The following is a 21,173-nucleotide window of genomic DNA, read 5'->3' on the forward strand; positions in this document are numbered from 1 at the left end:
TGCGGTCATTTCCATCCGATGCGCTAGGAATGAGAGCAGCTTGGATCCTTGCAACAGCTTGATCATTGAGATATTGACGAATATAGGGAAAGTTCCATTGACCAGTATTGCTGTTCACGAAGGCACTAACAGGGAGATTCAACTCCAAACCAGTTGGAGTACGAGTAGCCAGAGAGGCAAGACACTCAGTTAAACCCAACCAATTGTCTGTCCAAAATAATGCATCATTACCGTCTCCAATCTCCCATTGCATTGCTTGAAGAAAAGATGGCCAAACACTACACAGATTTTTCCAGAAGTATGAGTCATATGCTTTATGATTTACTTCCCTCCGAAGATCCAAACCTCTCTTATATTTACTTGTTACAACTCGAACCCACAACGAATCGGGCGAAGTAAGTATCGTCCATGCAAGCTTGTGAAAGAAAGCCATATTTTGGACACGAAGGTTAATCACCCCTAAGCCACCCATGCTCTTAGGCTTGCAAATATTATCCCATGCAACCAGATGAGATCTCCTTTGACCATTTTTATCACCCCAAATAAAGGCACGCTGCAACTTCTCTATTTCATCACAAATGGCTACAGGAAGCAGACTGTGTTGCATTTGAAATATAGGAGTTGCTGAAATAACGGAGTTGGAAAGTGTAATTCGACCGGCAAAAGATAAGACCTGGTTACTCCAACCAGATAACTTGTGCCTAATTCTTGCAACAACATCAGCATAATGGTCTTTGGTTACTCGACCGTGTTTCATCATGGACCCAAGATATCTCCCTATATTGTGAGTTTGCTTGAAGCCACACACATTTGTGATATCATCTGCAATGTGAGCATCTGTATTTTTTGAGAAAAAAATACTAGATTTCGGAATACTAACCTTTAGGCCAGACATTGAACTAAAAGTCTCCAAGCAATCCACTATAACTTTGATTTGATCTAGAGAAGCTTCTGCAAACAACATCAAATCATCAGCAAACATCAGATGGGCTATCTTAGGACCTTTTGATCCCACGGAGATTGGCTTCCATCTCTTATTGTCAACCGCATCTTGAATGAGATGAGACAATTTTTCCATGGCTAGAACAAAAATGTAGGGAGATAAAGGATCACCCTGACGAACTCCTCTTGAAGGAAGGAAGTCACCTGCAATGGCTCCATTCCAAAGCACTGAGACCTTATCAGAGTTGATACAATTCATGATAATATTTGTGAACCAGTGTGGGATTTGAATTTCATCCAAAATTTTACGAACAAACTCCCAATTTAACATATCATAAGCCTTTTCCAAGTCGATTTTAATTGCCATGAAACACTTTCTTCCTCTCATTCTACGCATTGAATGGATCAGCTCTTGGGTGATGATGATGTTGTCCTGGATATGTCGTTTAGGAACAAAACTAGCTTGGAAGGGAGACACCATCTCTTCCATTAGGGGCTTCATTCTGTTAACCAGAATTTTACTGAGGATTTTATAAATGACATTGCACAAAGAGATTGGTCTGAGCTGCTTAGCACTTTCAGGTCTCTTTACTTTTGGAATGAGGACCAGAAGAGTCGAGTTCACAAGGTGAATCAGATTGGGATTCTGAAACATCATGTTAACATCCTTAATAACATTAGTCTTAATAAGACTCCAATTCTTATGAAAAAAGGCAGCTGGAAAACCATCTTCCCCTGGAGCTTTTGACCCATTGATACTAAAAACAGCTTTTGAAATTTCGTCATCCGAAAGATTACGAGTCAAATTAGATAGCAGATCATCGTGCAGAAGGGGCCAAGTAGTCTTTGATTTCACCCAATCACGATTAGGGACTTCCTCACTAAACAAGTTGCTATAGAAATCTGTTACCAATTGATGAAGTTGTCTAGCTTCCTTCACCCAAATCCCATCAGAATTTTTTAACTCAAGAATCCTATTCGAACTTCTTCGAGTAGCTGTTTTAATGTGATAGAATTTGGTGTTTCTATCCCCATCATTTATCCATTTCACCCTGGCTTTTTGAAACCATAAGATCTCTTCTTGTATGAGAACCGCATCAAGGTCCTTCCTAACCTCCTTTTCTCTAGATTGGAGAGATAAGTTGGTATGATAATCAACATGATTCTGAATTTCTGCAATACTATGCAATAGGTTAGTCTTCCTATTGAAAATGTTGCCAAAGACTATCTTGTTCCATCTTTTTAAATTTGGAGTCAGATCATGCAGATTCGTTCTAGTGTCTTTCACAACATTCCAGCTCCTAGCCAGAAACTGAGTAAAGTTATAATGCTCCATCCAAGCAATCTCAAAGCGAAAGGGACGATTTTTCCAACCTGTGTCCAAGTTAGACAAGTAGACCAAAATGGGACTATGATCAGAATAAATCCGTGGAAGTACCTTAACGCCAGCATCAGTAAAGGTAGTCTTCCAACTTGCATTAGCACAGGCTCGGTCCAGCCTCTTAAAACACGATCAAGATGAAGAAACTTCGGACCCTTCCATGTAAACCAAGGACCTGATCCTCCAAGATCCAGCAGCTTGCAATTATGAAGAACATTTGCAAAATTGGAACATCTGTTTAAGTTAACTCTACAGCCACCTTTCTTCTCATCCCGATTTGCTATTTCATTAAAATCCCCAGCCACCAACCACGGCCCATTACAATGGAGACTAATGTTTAGCAGATCATCCCATAGCTCCTTTCTATTTTCTTCCCTAGGACTCGCATAAACTGCCGTGCAAGAAAAGGAAGGAACATGAAAATTCTGAACTTTAAAATGAACAAACTGTTTTGTGTGATTAATAATTTCAACGAGACCAGTCTCATCATTCCAGAGGATCCAAATACCCCCTGAGTAACCTTCTGCCTCTTGAACAAAAGCATGCTTAAACCCAGATTTTCGGATAATGTCAGAAGCTTTTTGACCACTACACCGAGGTTCTAGAATCACTACAATACTAGGCTTATATTTCCTAGTAAACAGAAAAAGCGAATTTTGAAACTGGGGTTTCACTGCTCCCCTACAGTTCCAGAAGAATAAATTCATTAAAAACTATGTTGAACGCAAGACTCCAAGGTTCTTGCATCCTTCATTCTTGAAATATCTTCCTGGTGAACTCTGTCCACCTCCATGCACGTAGAGATGGTTGAGGTTTCAGGATTTTGGATGTCGCTGCTGTTGTCAACTGATATATCAGGACCAGTTTTATGAAATGTGTCATATAACTGCTCTTGATTCTGGTTCAAAGTGCTATCTGTTTTCATCCCATTTTCCTGATCATGTTGATTTGCTTGCATAGGACTAACCGCCATGGGAGTAGCAATTGATGGAGATGGTGGAACGGGAGTATGATCTTCACGATTTTCACTCTGGACTGGACACCTCTTACCCGTGCTTGAAGAATGAGCCGCATGCATAGTAGGAACCGTTGATTTAGTCCTAGGGGTATCTTTGGACTTTTTGGATTTAGTCCATATTTTCTGAGGAATTTCAAACTGAGGGGCCCCCATATGAGGAGTAACAGAATTAATTATTTGATTATGATCCTCCTCATTAATAGGTCCAGCTGTTAAGATTGCAAACCGTGATTGCGTAATTTCCTCCTTATCACCATGATTATCTCCATGATTATCGCTGGTCATAACTCCCTTATTACCATGATTACCATGATTATCGCTGGTCATAACTCCCTTATTACCATGATTACCATGATTATCGCTGGTCATAACTCTCTTATCACCATGATTATCTCCATGATTATCGCTGGTCATAACTCCCTTATCATTATTCCTTTGTAACGTTTTTGAACCAGCGCCTGGCTGGACTGCACCGGCCGTCTGAGGAGGTTGCCGGCTCCTGCGTTGACGATTAACAACCATCCAAGGTCCCAATCCTTTACTTCGATGGAATTCTGAGTTTCCAGGTTCCTCTTGATGAATTTGATCGTCATTATGAATATCGGATGAACTGCGTTGCTTTGGAGCAGCTGAACAATTCTCGGTGCTATGTCCATATTTCCCACAACCAAAACAAATGAGCCCTAATCCTTCATACTCAATTTGTTTGGTAAATCCTTCCAGCACATAATCACCCTTTAATGGCTGAGATAGGTCCAGTTCCACACATATTCTTGCAAACCGTCCTCTTACATGAGCATTTGTATTGCTGTCTACCTTGATCATCTTGCCTAACCAGTTTCCAATCCTTCTAAAAAAAGCTTCATCATAGAATTCAATGGGAATATCCGGTAGACGAATCCAAGCAGCAATCTTAGCAATTCCAGCACTATTAGGTCTGAAAGTTGGTTCCCACTTCCTCAACGATAAATAATGACCCAAAACAATCCATGGACCACCGTTCAACGCAAAATTGAGATCATCCTTCTCACTAAACTGGACTACGAAAAAGTCATTACCAATATCAGTGACATTGATTTTGCCTTTTCTAGCCCATAAGACATTTATTTTTTTCTTCATAAACTCCACCCCAATTTTCTTCCCAAGGAGTTTAACAATCAGAGCTTTCTCCCAAGGTTTCCTCATTCTCTTCCTTGCTCTTTTGGTGCAACTAAAATAAGTACGCCCATCATCTTCCTCCCACATCTTAATTCCTCCATGGTTGACATCCTCCTCCTCAGCAGGTTCCTCCCCATCTAAGTCTTCCTCGGCAGACGCCTCTCCTTCCCATTCATCATCTTCTCCATTATGACGCATCAGAATTTCCCTCCAGGTTGAACGTTGGCCATTCTCATCTTCCATCCAACCTTCATGTCTAGGTATCATAGATACATCATTTGAAAACTGATCTCCCTCACCTTTATTCCTCTTATTACTTCTTTGAAGAATGTCAAGTTCTTCACTTGATTTGCCAGGATTCTTCCCATGATCACCTTTCTCTCTCTCACTCATCCCTCAATAAACTAAATTTCCTTTTTCTTTTTTATAAAAAGAGAAGATTGATTCATATAACAACATTTTAGTTGTACATGTATTAACAAATTTCACTAAGCATTTGAAAATTGAAATCACTAAAAAAATATTATAATGAAACACATAAATAATAGCAACAAAACAAAAGGTTTATTGTATCTCATTTTACTACACACATAAAAATGAGGGGGATCTCTATTTTCTCTTTCTTTCTTTTCTCTTCACTTGGACCCATGTGAGCCTCACACTTTTGTATGTATAAGAGATAAATTTATCTCTTAAACAAAACGCGATATTCTTAACCTGAAATTTCTTCTATCTCTTCACCCAATGCACTACATAAAAAGAAGAACAAAAAATATGTAAAATTAGACCATATAAAATACGCTAAGCCTTGGATACAGATGGAAAAACATGAGATAAACTTATTCAAATAATTTTTGTTTATAACGTGTTTTCGTACTTTATTTGGCTTTAAAGGGACGACAAGGTGAAAAAAAAAAAAAAACTATGCATGTTAGTGGGTATTTGGTAAAGGAGAAATTTATTTATTCTTGGGAATCACGATTCATAGGAATATGTTGAGAAAATAAATTTTTCATTAATGTTAATAAAAAATTGTTTTTGTAAGTCAAAATATTTGCATGAATGTTGGCTCAAGTTTCCTGATCTATGATTGGTTGATTGTTAACGATTTCTTGAGAAAGTGGTCTAATTTTACAAAATTAAAATTTGATGAATTTTTTTAAAAACTTTCTGATATACCACAAAAGGTTCAAAACTCGGCATCTAAGATCAAACCCAAATTTCTCAAATGAATTTGCCTGTTCTCAAATCAAAGCAACCTCAAATCGTTCTCAACCCCCAAATCTTTTTAGCAATCAAGCTATTACCATCCGTAGCAACCTCAGAAATGTTCTCAACCCCGAAATCATTCTCAACCCGAAACCGTCTTCAACAACCAATTGTTCTTAATTGATTTGCAACATATAGATGTCGTCTTCAACAATGAGTCTGCAAGATCAACCCCAAATTTCGCAAACAACAGCAATGGAGATCGAAGGTAGCATGAGTGGAGAAGGGAATGGCATAGGTTGGTGTGAAAGTGTATTTTCCGAGCATTCTTCATCTTCATCCTCATCAAAGCTGAAGTTGTGCGACTGTGGAATGAAGGTTATGTTGAGCAAGTCTCGGACAACAAGTAGAGAGGAACCCCATAAAGACATCGTGAAAGGGAAGAGAAGAATCTATAATTTCGTGAAATAGAGTATCACGGCTAAGGCTTTAACAAGAGAGACTGAGAGAGTATTTTAGTCATGAGATATTTATGTCCTATAAATTATGTAAAAAAAATTCAACATGTGGGAATCTAAGAATACCTCCCACCTAGTGGTATTATTTCATGAGATTCTTATTCACAATTTTAATTTATAGGAATTTCATTTCCCTATAATTTTTTTAAAAATCCTTAGGTGCTGTTTGGTTGAAGATTTCTTAAAACTTACCTATGCAAATCAATTGGCAAAGTAAGAAAGCAATGTTTGGTAGACAGTTTTACAAAAATTTTCTAGGTGTTGTATTTGCATAGCATTCTTTATTTGTTCATAGAAAGCAAGCAAAAGTTACTATTTGTAAAGACAACTTGAGGGTGGTATTTTATATTTAACTAGCTAAATGGCAAAAGAGCAACCCACTAGTAGACTTAAATACCCTCATCTAAACTGCCAAGGTTTCACTTTTTTTATGGAGTTATATTTGTAATTTTATACCATTTACCCATTAATATTTTATTTTCAACCAAACATAGATTTCAAAAACTTTAATCAATTTGATTGGTAATATTTGGTCCAACCAAACAACTTTTTTTTAACTTTCCTATCTAATTCACTTTTCCTGTAGATCCATGGTAATTACATTTCTCCGGTGAACTAAAATTTTCACTTGAACCAAACACCCTAATTAGGACTCCCAATATAAGTTTTTTGGAAATGTAAAGTTTATCCTTCTATCAAAAGCCCCTTAATATCATTATTACTCTATTATGAACACGGGTGTTCGTGAATTTAAATGAATGGGATGGTTTTGAGGAGGGAAAAAATCCATATGATATAATCTTATCAAGAAAATTATTAATTTTACCATCGATTTGGTTCTAAATTCAAATATAGCAATTTAATTAAATTCAAAGTGGTTTATATTTGATCGGTTTTTTTTTTATTATATTCGTATTTTTGGACGATTGGTGAATAAAATATTGAAATATTTAGCAAATATAATAAAAATTAATTCCAAATATAAAATATCCAATTTCATAAGTCATAACATAGTCCAAATTGTAAATTATAAATTAAAACAATTTTCTAAAATAATAAATTGTGTGCATGATATTGCAATTTCATAAATAAAAATCTTTATAGGTGAGGGTAAGTAAGGTTGATTTAGATTGGGTTGGTTTTAAAATTAAAATTAAAAGTCTACCGAATGTAATAAAAAAATTCAGTTTTTATGTTTTTTCGTTTGATTTTTGCTTTTTCAATTCGACTTTTGTTGTTTGCATTATTTTTTATCTTAATAAATATTCATTTGTATCTATAAGGGATAAACGTTTCTCTTATGTATGATATTTTAGTAAAATACATGATACCAAAGGAAAATGAAATTATTAAAATAACCTGATTTTTTTTCTTAAATCCCAAAACAATGTTTTTTTGATGTTGCTGGAGATAATTTTATCTCAGATAAACACTTTTTCCTATCTATAATTATACATAAATTAATCAATATATTACAAAAATAATTTTGATACATCAATATCGTTGTTTATTACCATTGAATTTTTTCATTAATCAGAATAAAGACAAAATGATGACACGCTAAAATATTAATAATCTAGCGTAAGACTCTTTTATAGGCTACATATCAATTAAATTTTGCGATTTTTTTTATTTTCTTTTTATATTACCATTGTGTCATTGCTTATAACAAACGATGGTACAAGGTAAAGAATAATAAATAGTCATATTAATTTTCAAAAGATATAAGTTAGTCATTCTAATTCATAAAATATGAAAATTAATGCATAAATTTTTAAAATATATATTTCGTAATTTAAATTAGTTAATAAATTAATAATTTTAGGGACTAATTTAATTGACAAAGTACATATTTTATACAAATTTATGTAATAATTTATATTTTTCAGGAACTAATATGAATAACGTTATATGATTATATCCTTCGACAGCTAAAGTAAAAGTTTATTGAATGTTTACCAAAAAGTAATAATAATTATTATTGAATAAACAGATAAGCAGCTTCCAATATTTTATTAATAAACATATTTTGTGGAAGAATAACGTGTTTCTCGTGCTAGTTGCAACATCGTTTAGTCAAAGGGCCCACTGTGGAGTTAACTATTCATTGTGTCGAATTGGGTGGGATTAAGGAGAATCGAGCGTTGGAACAAAAATTTCCACGAATTTTCTGTTACCCAACTTGTTGATTAATAATAGTTTTTTTTTTTTTTTTGTAAATGATTAATAATAGTTTTGGTACCAAATGATAATAGCTCATTTGGCGTAAGTGAGTTGAGTGGATAGAGATGATATTATGTGTTTGATTTCTAGTATTGTATTTGAAAAGAGTTTAAAGAATTAATTTCGAAATTTATCTCAAATCATACTAGTCGCAAACAATAAATCAATTGAAATATCTCTAAAAGATAATAAAAAAACATAATAGCCATTGGGCTCCACACCACTATTAATCATCTTCCCATAAACTGTATATTATTTCCATAGAAGCAACTTCTTTGCATTGGCACTATATTGATAGGTTAACGATTAAGTGATTTTCAACTAATAAAGTTTTCCGTTAATTGATTAATAACTAATAATATTGTTTTGTTGGAAAGTATTAATCTAGTGGTTTCATTTTTCTTGATGACTAAAATAAAATTGCTGATTTCTCTTTGTGTTTTCAGACATCATGTTATCGTTAATGATTAATTTTGGGGCTGCGCCCTATCTTTTACCAAAAAATAAATTAATAGGCTAGTATCGTCCATGTTCAAACTTGCTACGATACCACAAAGTTGTGGATCAATTTCGTCTGGGAACCGAAAGCAACCGCATAATAGGGGTCACGTCAAATTTCGTTGGGAAACCATGCTTTCCCTTCCATGATAATATGCACTACTCGATTGGTTGGCGTCAAAAACGACTTCTTGACTTCTCCACGCCCACGTCACAAATTAGATATATATACAAGGAAAACTATATTTGCACGTTATTGTTTTCACATTTAGACTTTTTCTTAATTCAGTATTAATTTGTTGAGGTAACTCTATCTCACGCTACTAAATCATAACTATATAATGATGGATCAATAATGATAAAGAAAAAGAGAAAAAATGAAAATTATAATCATTCGAAGGTGAATCAATTAATATAAATAAATAAATAAAACGACGTAGTTTTGGGCTGACCGAAGATAAATATATCTCAAGTAATTTGAGAAACATTTTCTCAAGATATATTAAAAATTTAATCATTATATTGAAAATAACAATAAGTGTTAGAGAATAATATAAACCATTAAAAACTCAATACATTAAGATTTGGGGTTGAAGTGGTTCTTTATATGGTATCAGAGCTTCAGTGACCAAAAGGTCACTAGCCTGTGTAATATTCACGCTTCAAGCTCAAAAAGCTATCGTGTAAGGAAAAATATTAGAGAATAATATAAACTCTTAAAAAAACTCTCACCCAATATCTTAAAATTTTGAATTGAAATGATTTTTTACAATAAGCTCAATTTCTATAAAATTATTTTTGTCAATGAATTAAAAGGTACCAATCATTAGTTACACGATTTGTATTGCAAATGAAAAATAAATGAAAGGATGTCTCTTTTTTTTTTTTTTTTTGAGGTTACAAGGAATTGAACACAACACCCTACACTACACACACCTCTAGGCTAACCCTAGTGGTGCGATGTCTTATAAGTTACTGTAATATAAGTTTTCATTAATGAAAAATTAAACAAAATGATTCTTTTTTTTTTTTTTGAAATATCAGTTTTTTAAATTTAAAAAAATTATTTGTATAACATCACGTACAAAAGCGCCAAATAATCGTGTATCAGTGTTGCATTCAATTACGAGGCATGGCTTGATCAGAAATATAGGGTCTATTTGATTGTGTTTTAATTTTTTTGTTTTAAAAATTATTTTGTAAAATAATTTTTAAGAATTGATTTTCATAATAAAATATTCTGTTCCGTTTTCGTAAACTTGTTTTGAAAAGAATTTCAAAAGTTAAAAAACAAAAAAATCTGTTTGATAAATTTGTTTTAAGAACATGTTTTTTAAAAAATAAATAAATAACTCATTTGATTATTAACTTTGGTTTTTTTAAGTTACTTTAATAATTTTTTTAATTATATGTAAAAACCTCAAGAGCCAAGATGATTTTTTTTTTTTGAAGATTCCGAGACAAGCTATCGATGCAGATGGAAGAGGGTTCATAGAAAAAAGAAATAATTTTTGCTGGACTTAAGGTAGTGTTTGGTTCGGGAGAAATTTTTTTTTACTAGAGAAATGTAATTGATAGGAAAGTGGTTGTAAAGTGAGTTTTATAGGAAAATGTAAAAAAAGTTGTTTGGTTGACTCAAATATTACCAGGAAAATTTATTTAAATATGCAAAATCTATGTTCGGGTGAAACTTTGCACCTGTTTTTTTCACTTCCCCAGCATCTCAAAATACCACATCTCAAGTGGTATTCTGTAACAGTGAATTTCATCCAAAAATCAACACAAAAGTCATTTTCCCATCTATCCTATTTGCCTGGTATTTCTTGAAAAAACCTGAACCAAACGTGGTATTTTCCAATATCCACCTACACTTTCCCATCAATCCTAAAATAAACCTTCAACCAAACACTACCTAAAAGATCATCAACATCCATTCCATTCCTTTCAATTTTGATATTTCGATTTTGAATTTTTTGTGTTGAGAAAATGACTAATTTGAAAGTGATTATGAAGCACCCTGAACTTTTACATGCCTTTGAATGGGAACGAGGCAAGCCGAGATGCGGGTCCCTCCGGACTCCAGTGCAAGGTTTCATGAGGTTACGCTCTCGTTATTCAACAACTTCGCACCAATCTTCACAATCCTATGAGTTCCATTTAGCTTCTCATCTACTCTAATCAAATCTATTTTTGCTGGGATTTCTAATATTTGCTTATTTACAGTTTGCCATTAATGAAAATAAGTAGTTCTCCGTGTTTTTCTTGTTTTGGAAAGAGAGTATTGAAAAATAAAACCAAAACACCTCATGTATGTTCTCTAATTCTTGTTTTAAAAACTAAAGAAGAGATGATGTTCTTATAACTATTTTTCAAAACAGCCATTACTAAACAAGTTTTTTTATTTTTTGTTTTTAAAAACAAAAAATTGTTTTACAAAATACTTATCAAACATGCTCGTAATATTTATGGAGGCAAAGTTTATCTTTAGTGCAAGCATTTGAATTTCACTAGAAATGCATGTGACCAAAGTTTGGTCATCAAAACTTGACTAAGGACTAACCCCATATTTGGACATCCCATGAGAGAAAAAAAAAATATTGTTAAGTATAAAAAACTATAATTTTCCAAATCAATAGTTTTGATTCAAATTAATTCTGGATATGTAGAATTTGGATTGGGCCCAAACTTTTTTTGGGCCTGAAAAAGACGTTGTTCTAAGAATATTATGCTAACTATTTTTTCATTTATATTTTAGTGAATTGAATTGTGGATTCCATTACAAGAATGATGAAACTCCTATTTGAAGGTTTTCTCTATGTAAAGTTCTAAAGTTTGGGCCTAAAAAATACAATTGTTATAAACGTATATATTATGATGTCATTCTCTATTACTTTTTTTTTTCTAGGTAATCATTCTCTATTACTTTTAAGGGGTTTGCATTTATCATTTAATATGACCACAAAAAGTTTCCTACACAGACAATATTTTGTGGGACCCGCATGTTTTGAAGAAAAAAAAAACTACGGCACTCAAAACGAATCTCTATAACATAACACAATCATTTTTAATCGTATAACTCTTATAAAACTTTACTTTTAATCTTATAAGTTCTAATTATAAGAATTTTAAATGAGATATATCCTTTGACATTGATGTCAAACTTTACAATTTGACACTAAATCCTAACAGTTGATTTTCGCCAATTAATGATTATCATTTATTGAAAATTAATAATTAATTAATAAGTTTGATTGGCGGAAATCAACGGTTAGGATTTGGTGTCAAATTTCAAAATTTGACACTGGTATCAAAGAATCCTATCATATTTTAAAATATATCTTATAGGAAAAATTTATTGGTAAAGTTATGAGAAATTCCACAATTTTAAATCATGGAATACACTCTACTTTTTCATTATCGCATTTTTTCCTCTTCTCAATGATATTATAATTTTATTATATCATTGATGATATATTTTTATTTTACCTATTTTATTAATTTAGCATAAGATGAGTTAATATTTTTATGAAAATGAAATAACATAATAATTAAAAAAAAACAGTTTAAGATGTCTTTAAGAAAAATTTATAAAAAATTTAATTAAGGTAAAATTATAAATTTATTTTCTCAAGAAAAAGAAGATAAAGAGTACGACTTATAAATATTTTTATGTCCTAAAAGATTCAGTCAACATATCAAAATAAATTTAGCTAATTTTTTATTTTAATTATGTACATAAAGTTAAAAAGTGCGTGTAAATATTATTACAAACAAATAAAATATAATAAAATCATATAACTATCAAATTTTAAATATAAGCGTGTTTTTTTAATGAAAAAAATGGAATATAAGCATGTCTATTATGCTTTATGCGAAGTAAGTTTTACATTTTATTGAAAATATTACTTTTAAATTTTTTTGTTTTCTTAAAAAACAAAATCAATTCAAATGATAAGAAAGATTGGGGATAGAAAAGTAATTAACATTTTATATGCTTTTCATATTTCTCTTGAATTCTGAAAAATGAAAACTAGATTTATCCACGTTCACATATCAAGTGTGTTGAAATTGATTGTATAATTTGAAGTAAAAAAAAAAAAAGCTATAAAATTGACAAAGAATAAAATAGGAATAATGGTGTGAGGAATATAAAATTGAAATGGAAGATGATTTGGGGTGGAGGCGTAACTGGTAATTGAAAAATGTAACACAATAATATAAAAAATTTCATTCAATGCCCCCTAAATTAGCATATATCTCGTGGATTGTATTGGTATATTTGAATCCATAAAAAAATTAAAAATTAAAAGTATTTAAAATCATAATACTCACACGCACAGAGATATTACATAAATTAAAAATACGTAAACTTATGAAAAAATAAGAATAATTCATGTAATAAAAATAAATTCAAAATTTAAAGACAATAGAAAAAAAATGATGTTTTATTTTTAATAAAAAATAAATTAAGGCATTAAAATGATTTTAAGAGAATAAGTTTGAATTTAATACGAAATTTGGGAATTTTATCAAACTTAATTTAAGTTTCCCTATTTTATTAACTTGAACGCTGGGGTAGGACCGAGTCATCCCACCTGATTCCTCCTTATTTAATCGCATGCATTGACGAAGGAAGACCAGTCTAAATGAAGCCCGCATAGAAACAAGATCCATGACCATCCTAGTTGTTGCCTTGGGCCCTTAGCCATGACTAATGATTCCTTCTATCGTGCACAAAACAATCCGTAGAATTCTATTTTGTCCGTAGAAAAAAATATTAAAATATATAAGTACAAAATTATTATTATTGATTTTCTTTTTGTATAATTATAATTTTTTCATATAATCATATCATGGGAGAGAATATATTTCCTCACTTACGAGCGACCACGATTTGTGACGCTGCATTTCCCGTTTCCTCCAATCTCCTGAAGAAATTGAAGTTTTTCATGATCCGTAATTGGTTAAAGTGGGAGTAAACATCATAATTGATCCAATTACTTTATGAGTTTTATTAGAATTATGTTGCAGGAAAAGTGATTGTGTAATGTTATAGAGATTTGTTTTGTGTGCCGTAGTTTTTTTCTTTTGATTCAAAAAATATAGACCTCACAAAATGTTGTTTTGTGTAAAAAACTTTCTTGTGTCATGTTAGATGATAAATGCAAACGCTTACTTTATTTGTTCCAATTACATTCCCCGATGCCAAAAGTCAAGAAATATTAATTGACGGACCATTCAACATAAACTAAAAAGTAATCAACGATGAAGTTTAGCTCGCTCCCTAGTTTGGGCCAAGCTTCAACATAAACTTTTATTCCAAGTATCGTTGTCTTATTTTGACCCTCTTCTGAAAAAAACAAAGTATAACTAAAAGACTTTTGTTCACGTGGTAATTTAATTATTTTTATCATTGGAGAATTAGGTACAGACTGTATGAAATGCAATTTGCAAATATTATAAATAGAATAACGAGGAAGCATCTCATAATTTTTTCTTTGTGCTTTAGATATGGCGTTATAAATAATCAAGTGTGGAGTAGGAGTGTCTTCATCTCAAACCCCGAACCTAATTAAGAATATGCCTTCCTTGTTATTATTGTTATTTCTGATTCAAGTATGGCCAGTGAGGCCACAACAAGCTGGTAAAAACATATTTATATTGGCCGGACAGAGCAACATGGCTGGACGGGGTGGCGTAGTAAACGACGCCTGGGACGGTGTCGTTCCTCCACAGTGCGGTCCAAATCCGTCAATTCTGAGGCTCGACGCACAGCTGAGGTGGGTGGAAGCGCATGAACCGCTCCACGAGGACATCGATACCAAGAAGAAAAATGGGATTGGGCCAGGGATGGCATTTGCAAATTCGGTCTTGGACAAAAACCCCGGTTTTGGTGTGGTGGGTTTGGTCCCTTGTGCGATCGGAGGCACCACCATAAGCCAGTGGGAACGGGGAAAAGTGCTTTACAATCACATGATGAGAAGGGCTAAGGAATCATTGCGCAATGGTGGCAGTATTCGAGCCCTGCTTTGGTATCAAGGGGAGTCTGATACAGTGACTCTAAATGATGCCCAATCATACCAAAGAAGAGTCCACAAGTTCTTCTTGGACGTTCGTGATGATCTGCAGTCTCCTTTGCTTCCTATTATCCAGGTTCCAATTTTTTCTTTTTCCTTTTCTTATTTGTTCAAAGCATTATTTTTATCCTAAAAATATTTATTATTTACTAGTTACTCAATAAATTGTTAGGTTCGGTTTGGTTTTCACCTTCCGTTTGTTTATACATATTTTCAATGAAAAGTAGTTGGGATTGGAATATATATAAATATCAACTGAATTATTTCGGAGCAAAGCATTATCTAGGAACCTTGCGTATGTCCGTCTACGCATGTCAGGACAAATAATAAAACTGAACTGGTAGCTGACTGTTGATTTATTAGGAAATGATTGTAATGGAAGAATCTTCAATCCTTGGGTGTTGGGTACCTTAGGATACAGGTATATGTTTTATGGGATTGGAAACTTTATCATCCAAAATCTAAAATGATAATTATAAATAATTTGAAAAGTCTCTATAATCTATGGTGTTTGAAACCATTATTTGCATACTATTTTGCGGGATTAATGTTTTTTAAAGATAATTTTATCTACTACACACACATAAAAATATGTAAGACTATGTGATGAAAATAAAGAGAAAAAGAGAACATGTGCTCCACACACTTTCATGTATGTGTAAGAGATAATTTTATTTCCTACAACATGAGAAATAATAATCTATTCTTTTATTATATCACCTTTTTAATAATCAAAAACATATTCTTATTTTTTAAATAAATATAGAAAATAATGTAACAATTTGTTGTGTAAATAATGTAACCTATGTGTTAGAAATATATAATATATAATTATTCCAGACCTATCATCACTTACCATCTTAAGTTGTTGGATCATATGGTTGCTTATCATGGTATTAGAGTCCCTATGATTATTAGTGACAAGTTTGATTCTCACTGTCCCCATATTAATAAATTTAACAACACATGAATTGTTAAACTCTTGAAATGGCATGCAAATATTTTATTAATGAGTGTAATTTTTTTTTCTAAAGTCAAAATTAAATTCTATTTATTATCATTTCCTTTTTTTTCAAAAGGAAAATTGAGATTCGTTAGTATGGAACAAGTGTTAGATTCAGCTTGCAGTATAATTAATGGTTACCTGTCGAATGATTCCTGTCAATTCATGTTATCAACTACTAATCTATATAGGTAATAATCTTGTTAGTGTTGTGTATGCATTAAACTACTTTCATTGCCTTGCAAATGATATATTAGTTTTGCCTAACTGATTACTTTATAGAGACATCTTAAACTCAAATACTAAGCTATAGAGATCCCTTAAACTAAAATCTTAATCGAAGAGAGTAACGTGTCTTTATCATTAAGACATATTTACTTCGCGATGGCAGTCAGTTGAGAACCATATAGACGATTGAAAGTGGTGCTTTTTTTGCTTGGTTCTTCTAATTGTAGGTGGCTTTGGCATCAGGATCAGGCCCATACATAGAGATAATAAGGCAAGCTCAGCTGGGTATTGACCTCTTAAACCTGAGAACAGTGGAGGCTCAGGGTTTGCCACTTGAGCCCGATGGGCTTCACCTTTCGACTCCGGCCCAGGTTAATCTTGGGCAGATGATGGCTGATGCATTCCTTCAGTTCGTAGCCTCTTCAAATACAAATCAGTCCGTACCCACTTCAAATCACAATGTTACTGCTATACATAATGAGGCTTCCACTGGGCTTTATGACTGTGGCTCTGATATTTATTTGTTCCCTTTGTTCGTAACTTTTTTAACCATAATGTCCCTGACTTTCTTATAGTAGGCTTCATTTTTCATTATTATTTTCATCCCGAGGCAAAAACACAACCATGAAATTAGACTTTAAAGTCTGCAAAAAATAATTCGACCAGTGTATGAATTATTTCAATATTATAGTATGAGTACATTAAGCTAAAATTTTTGAATTCATAGAATACAAAACCTGGGATAGCCAGTTTGAGCAATATTTAAAGGGATAGGATATTGTGACACCCAAGTTATGTTACACCCATGTGACACCCAGTCAATCTCACCGTTAGATCGCTTATGTTGATCCAACGGTTATATTTATTTCCATCTTTGTATGGTCATGATTTCCCAAATTTAATATTTTATATTTATTTCTACCTTTGTATGGTTATGATTTCCCATATTTAATGCTTTCACTTTAAATTTGGGAAATCATGACCATACAAAGATGGAAATAAATATAACCGTTGGATCAACATAAACGATCTAACGGTGAGATTGACTGGGTGTCACATGGGTGTAACATAACTTGGGTGTCACAATATCCTATCCCATATTTAAATTGGAGAAAATGTACATTAAGTGGTATAACCTTCTATGATCAGGAATGACTCATGGTATATTAGTCTAGAAGACTACGGTGGCGGCAAAAAAAATTAATTTATTGTATTTTATACAAAAAAATTATGAATTTATGACTGTTTTTAAAATAATTACGCATTTATTGCATAATGTTACACCCAATTTGGGCATTGACATGTGACGCTCAAATTGGACATAACATTATGCAATAAATACGTAATTATCTGAAAAACAGCCATAAATTCATAATTTTTTATTTAAAATATAATAAATTAATTTTTTTTCCGCCTCGTCACTTTATCGAATCAAGTCATTATCATGTTAATTCTTAAATGAAAAGAATTAGTAATTTCAACTGGAGAAGTTGAGCAAGCATCAAGAAGTCTATGCTGACTGTCTGTGATAATGATAAAGCCAGAGTGGCCCAACACGGTTAGGACTTAGGACCATACAAAATCAGGATAAGCTTGGTGTTTTGAGGTAGTATTTATACATTTTAAAGTGTGAACCTTAGCAATTTGTTGAAATAATCTTATAGGTCAGCACGGCTTTGGACAGTTTCAAGTCCTACACGTGATTATTACGAACGACCGAGTGATCTGTATCCGAGCTTGAACCGTGTAAGATCAGCACAAACATGGTCTTTTGAGATCGCACTCTAAGGTCAGTGTAATTTTTTATGAAAAATTCCAAAAAATATAAATGAATATTCATAAAATGTCTCGCCAAATGAATTGTTCTAATTTTATACAATCAGCACGGTGGTCAAAATGAAATAAAAACAATATCCCTTTGAGAGAGGATAATGCCTCTGCAGATTGGTTAGATAACTGGAGTTGGGATCAGGAGCTTATTCCTTACAAATGACGGCCTGATATAAATGTGCACTTTCGACTTGCACAATTTTTTTAAAATATACTAACTGTAGGTGTTGCCTTTGCCTTATTCCATTTCTGTTTGAAACTCGTTAAACAACTTTTTTTTATTATGTTCTTATTATTTCTGGTTTATCTCTTACTTAATGCTAGTTAATCAAATCTAATCACTCATTTAATTTCATGGCTATGCATATACAGTTATTTGAAGAATTTCACTAAATTTTGCTATCCTCATGGGAACGGTATTATTCCCTCACCTAATTTTTGTACTGAACATTATGTATACTTACACATATTATGTTTGAAATTTTGTACACGCACTTGACAACATAACATGCAACAACACTGGAGTAAATTACTCTTATTTTATTTGAAAAGATTAGACATAATTAAATAGTGATAAATGTAATGAAACTTATGGTTAAATCTAATTTTCAGCAATCAAATCACCTTCTTATAATTAATTAACCACATTCTTTGTAATTTAATTCACCTTACAACTCGCCCCGTTAATTTTTTATTATTGCACTAATTTTAATTTTAGAAATTCATTTTAAATTTTTTCTGAGTTCCAATGTTAACTTATCACACGGATTCATTTCTATTTGAAGGTCTTGCCAAGCTACTTTATCTGTTATTTGTACACAACCAATGCAAACATATTTGAGATTATTGTAATAATAGATTGCATTATTAATGGTTTAGTAACAAGGTATGCAATTTTGTTATTAAAAAAAAGGACACCATTTTTTTTATCAAATTATGTTGGATATATATCTTGAATCTAAATAGTTTTTAAAATTTAAGTTTAATCTAATTATTAGATTTTCTAAAAAAAATATAAATGCACTACATCAATTACTAATATGTAAAATTAACTATTGGTTATGTTTGGTATGTAAAATCAAGTTTATCAACGAGGCGAATCAATGACAAATTAATGCATTAATGAATTTTTAAAATTACAGTAAATGCATCAATTATGAGTTAATTGAGATGTTTGAACCAATTGATGATGAATTACAAAATGAATTAATTACAAAGAATGAGGCGAATTAATTACAAGAAGGAATCATTAATGATGAAATGGGATATAATTACAAAGAATGGGTCGATATAGTTATAACTTATAAGGACGTTAATAATTCCATAAAATCAGTTATGTGCTTTTTAAAATTAAAAGGTTTACTCTGGCAGCACCTATAATTTTTTTTAAGAGTTTGTCCCAGTCAAAATCACACATTTGCCTCAATCAGCCACGTGTAATTCTCACGGATAAATATGTTAAAAATATATATATATATATATATATATATATATATATATATATATATATATAGCAAATTATTTCTCCAGTCACCGGAGATAAAGTTATCTCCCGTGAGCTCAAAACGACGTCGTTTGTTATAAGATTAAAAAATTGTAATGATAAAGACTAATATAACCCTGCAATATATTACAATTACAAAAACATCTTGATTTTCGTCCCAAAACCACGTCGTTTTGAGTTCACTGGAGATAACTTTATCTCCGGTGACTGAAGAAATCCTTTACCCTATATATATTTATATATATATTTGTTTATTTATATAGAGAAAAGTGTGTATCATTTAAGTTAGAGAAAGAGATAGATAAAGGAGGAGAGAGATTGGACAAAAAAATATAAAGGTGTGGGGTCCCACCTCTTTGTGAGAGTGAAAGAATATAAGTTGTGTCATTTAAAAGGACAAACAATTTTTCCCTATATATATATAGGGGTTTACATTTCTGTGGCTGTTGTACGTGTAACAATCAAATACTTACCATATAATCAAATACTTACCATATATATATTTGAAAGCATTAAATGCGAGGAATCATAACTATACAAAGAATGAAAACATTAAATGTAGGCAATCATAACCATACATTTGTCGTTGCTGTACGAAAAACGGCTGCAGAAATAATTTTACCATATATATATATATATATATATATATATATATATATATACATTAATATATATGTATATGTGTACATCAATATTAATATCATCAACACATTCATCCCAAATTAATTGGGGTCGGTGGTAGATGAACTCAAACAAAAAATACGAAAAGATTGAAAAAAGATAAAAAAATAAATAAAATAGTAATATATATATATATATATATATATATATATATATAAATATATATAACTGTTTTTTTGTGTTGAGGTCTTAGTAACAAATTTTTGATTTTACGAGAGCGTCAGGAGCCTTCTCATTACGTGCCCAAACACCTCAATATATGTTCTGTATCTTTTTAACCACTGGTGGTACTCTTACCTTTTGTCGAATATCTTCATTTCTCATCTTATCCATCTCGTATAACTACATATCCATCTTAATATCCTCAAGCTATTTCCATTTTATACTCACATGTGCTAATATTTAACTTGCAGAACTTATTACTAGGTACATGTATTTAAAATTCAAATATGCCCAACATGGTCAATCAGCCTCATTACCCCTCTCCAAGAGTTTGAGGCGTATTAGCCCCGTGTAGTCTCTATTGTTTTGTATTCTTTTTTGAGCTCACGTCTCCTTTTATTTAAATTAAATACGCATAAACAGTAAAATGACTAATAATCTGGGTAAAAGAATCAGCAAATGTGTTTAATCGATAGAAATTTGGGATAAGGACGATTGTCGAAGCAGCCACCGCATGTCATACGTGTCTATAGAGGAAGCCATTACCAAAACGTCTAGTCTTTTTTATAATTCTTCTACCGTTTAAAGTTTAAACTACAATCTCAAATATGAAATAGTCCTGCAATATATATGGTGAGTATTGACCTATCTGCTTTACTATTTTAGAAATAATTCAAATACACCCCATCTTCTAGTGCATATCTGCATACGTTATCTTAGTCAAATCCTTCATATATCATA

The 21,173-nt window shown here is 32.0% G+C and overlaps 1 protein-coding gene across 1 annotated transcript; it reads left to right on the top strand.

Moving 5' to 3' along the window:
- Window positions 1–14,472: 14,472 nt before the first annotated feature.
- On the top strand, window positions 14,473–16,877 carry LOC133289326 (probable carbohydrate esterase At4g34215). Its single transcript, XM_061487241.1, has 2 exons — window positions 14,473–15,100; window positions 16,483–16,877. The coding sequence occupies exons 1-2, from the start codon at window positions 14,528–14,530 to the stop codon at window positions 16,828–16,830; spliced, it is 921 nt and encodes a 306-aa protein (XP_061343225.1). The 5' UTR covers window positions 14,473–14,527; the 3' UTR covers window positions 16,831–16,877.
- Window positions 16,878–21,173: the final 4,296 nt, after the last annotated feature.

This window comes from Gastrolobium bilobum, unplaced genomic scaffold (assembly GCF_033153095.1).
Source record: "Gastrolobium bilobum isolate Gb01-03AN ecotype WA unplaced genomic scaffold, APGP_CSIRO_Gbil_v1 utg9887, whole genome shotgun sequence".
NCBI lineage: Eukaryota > Viridiplantae > Streptophyta > Magnoliopsida > Fabales > Fabaceae > Gastrolobium > Gastrolobium bilobum.

Coding starts and splice junctions, on each gene's coding strand:
- LOC133289326 (XM_061487241.1), top strand. CDS start 14,528: ATGCCTTCCTTGTTATTATTGTTATTTCTGATTCAAGTATGGCCAGTG. Junction 15,101..16,482: donor CTTTGCTTCCTATTATCCAG/GTTCCAATTTTT, acceptor TTCTAATTGTAG/GTGGCTTTGGCATCAGGATC.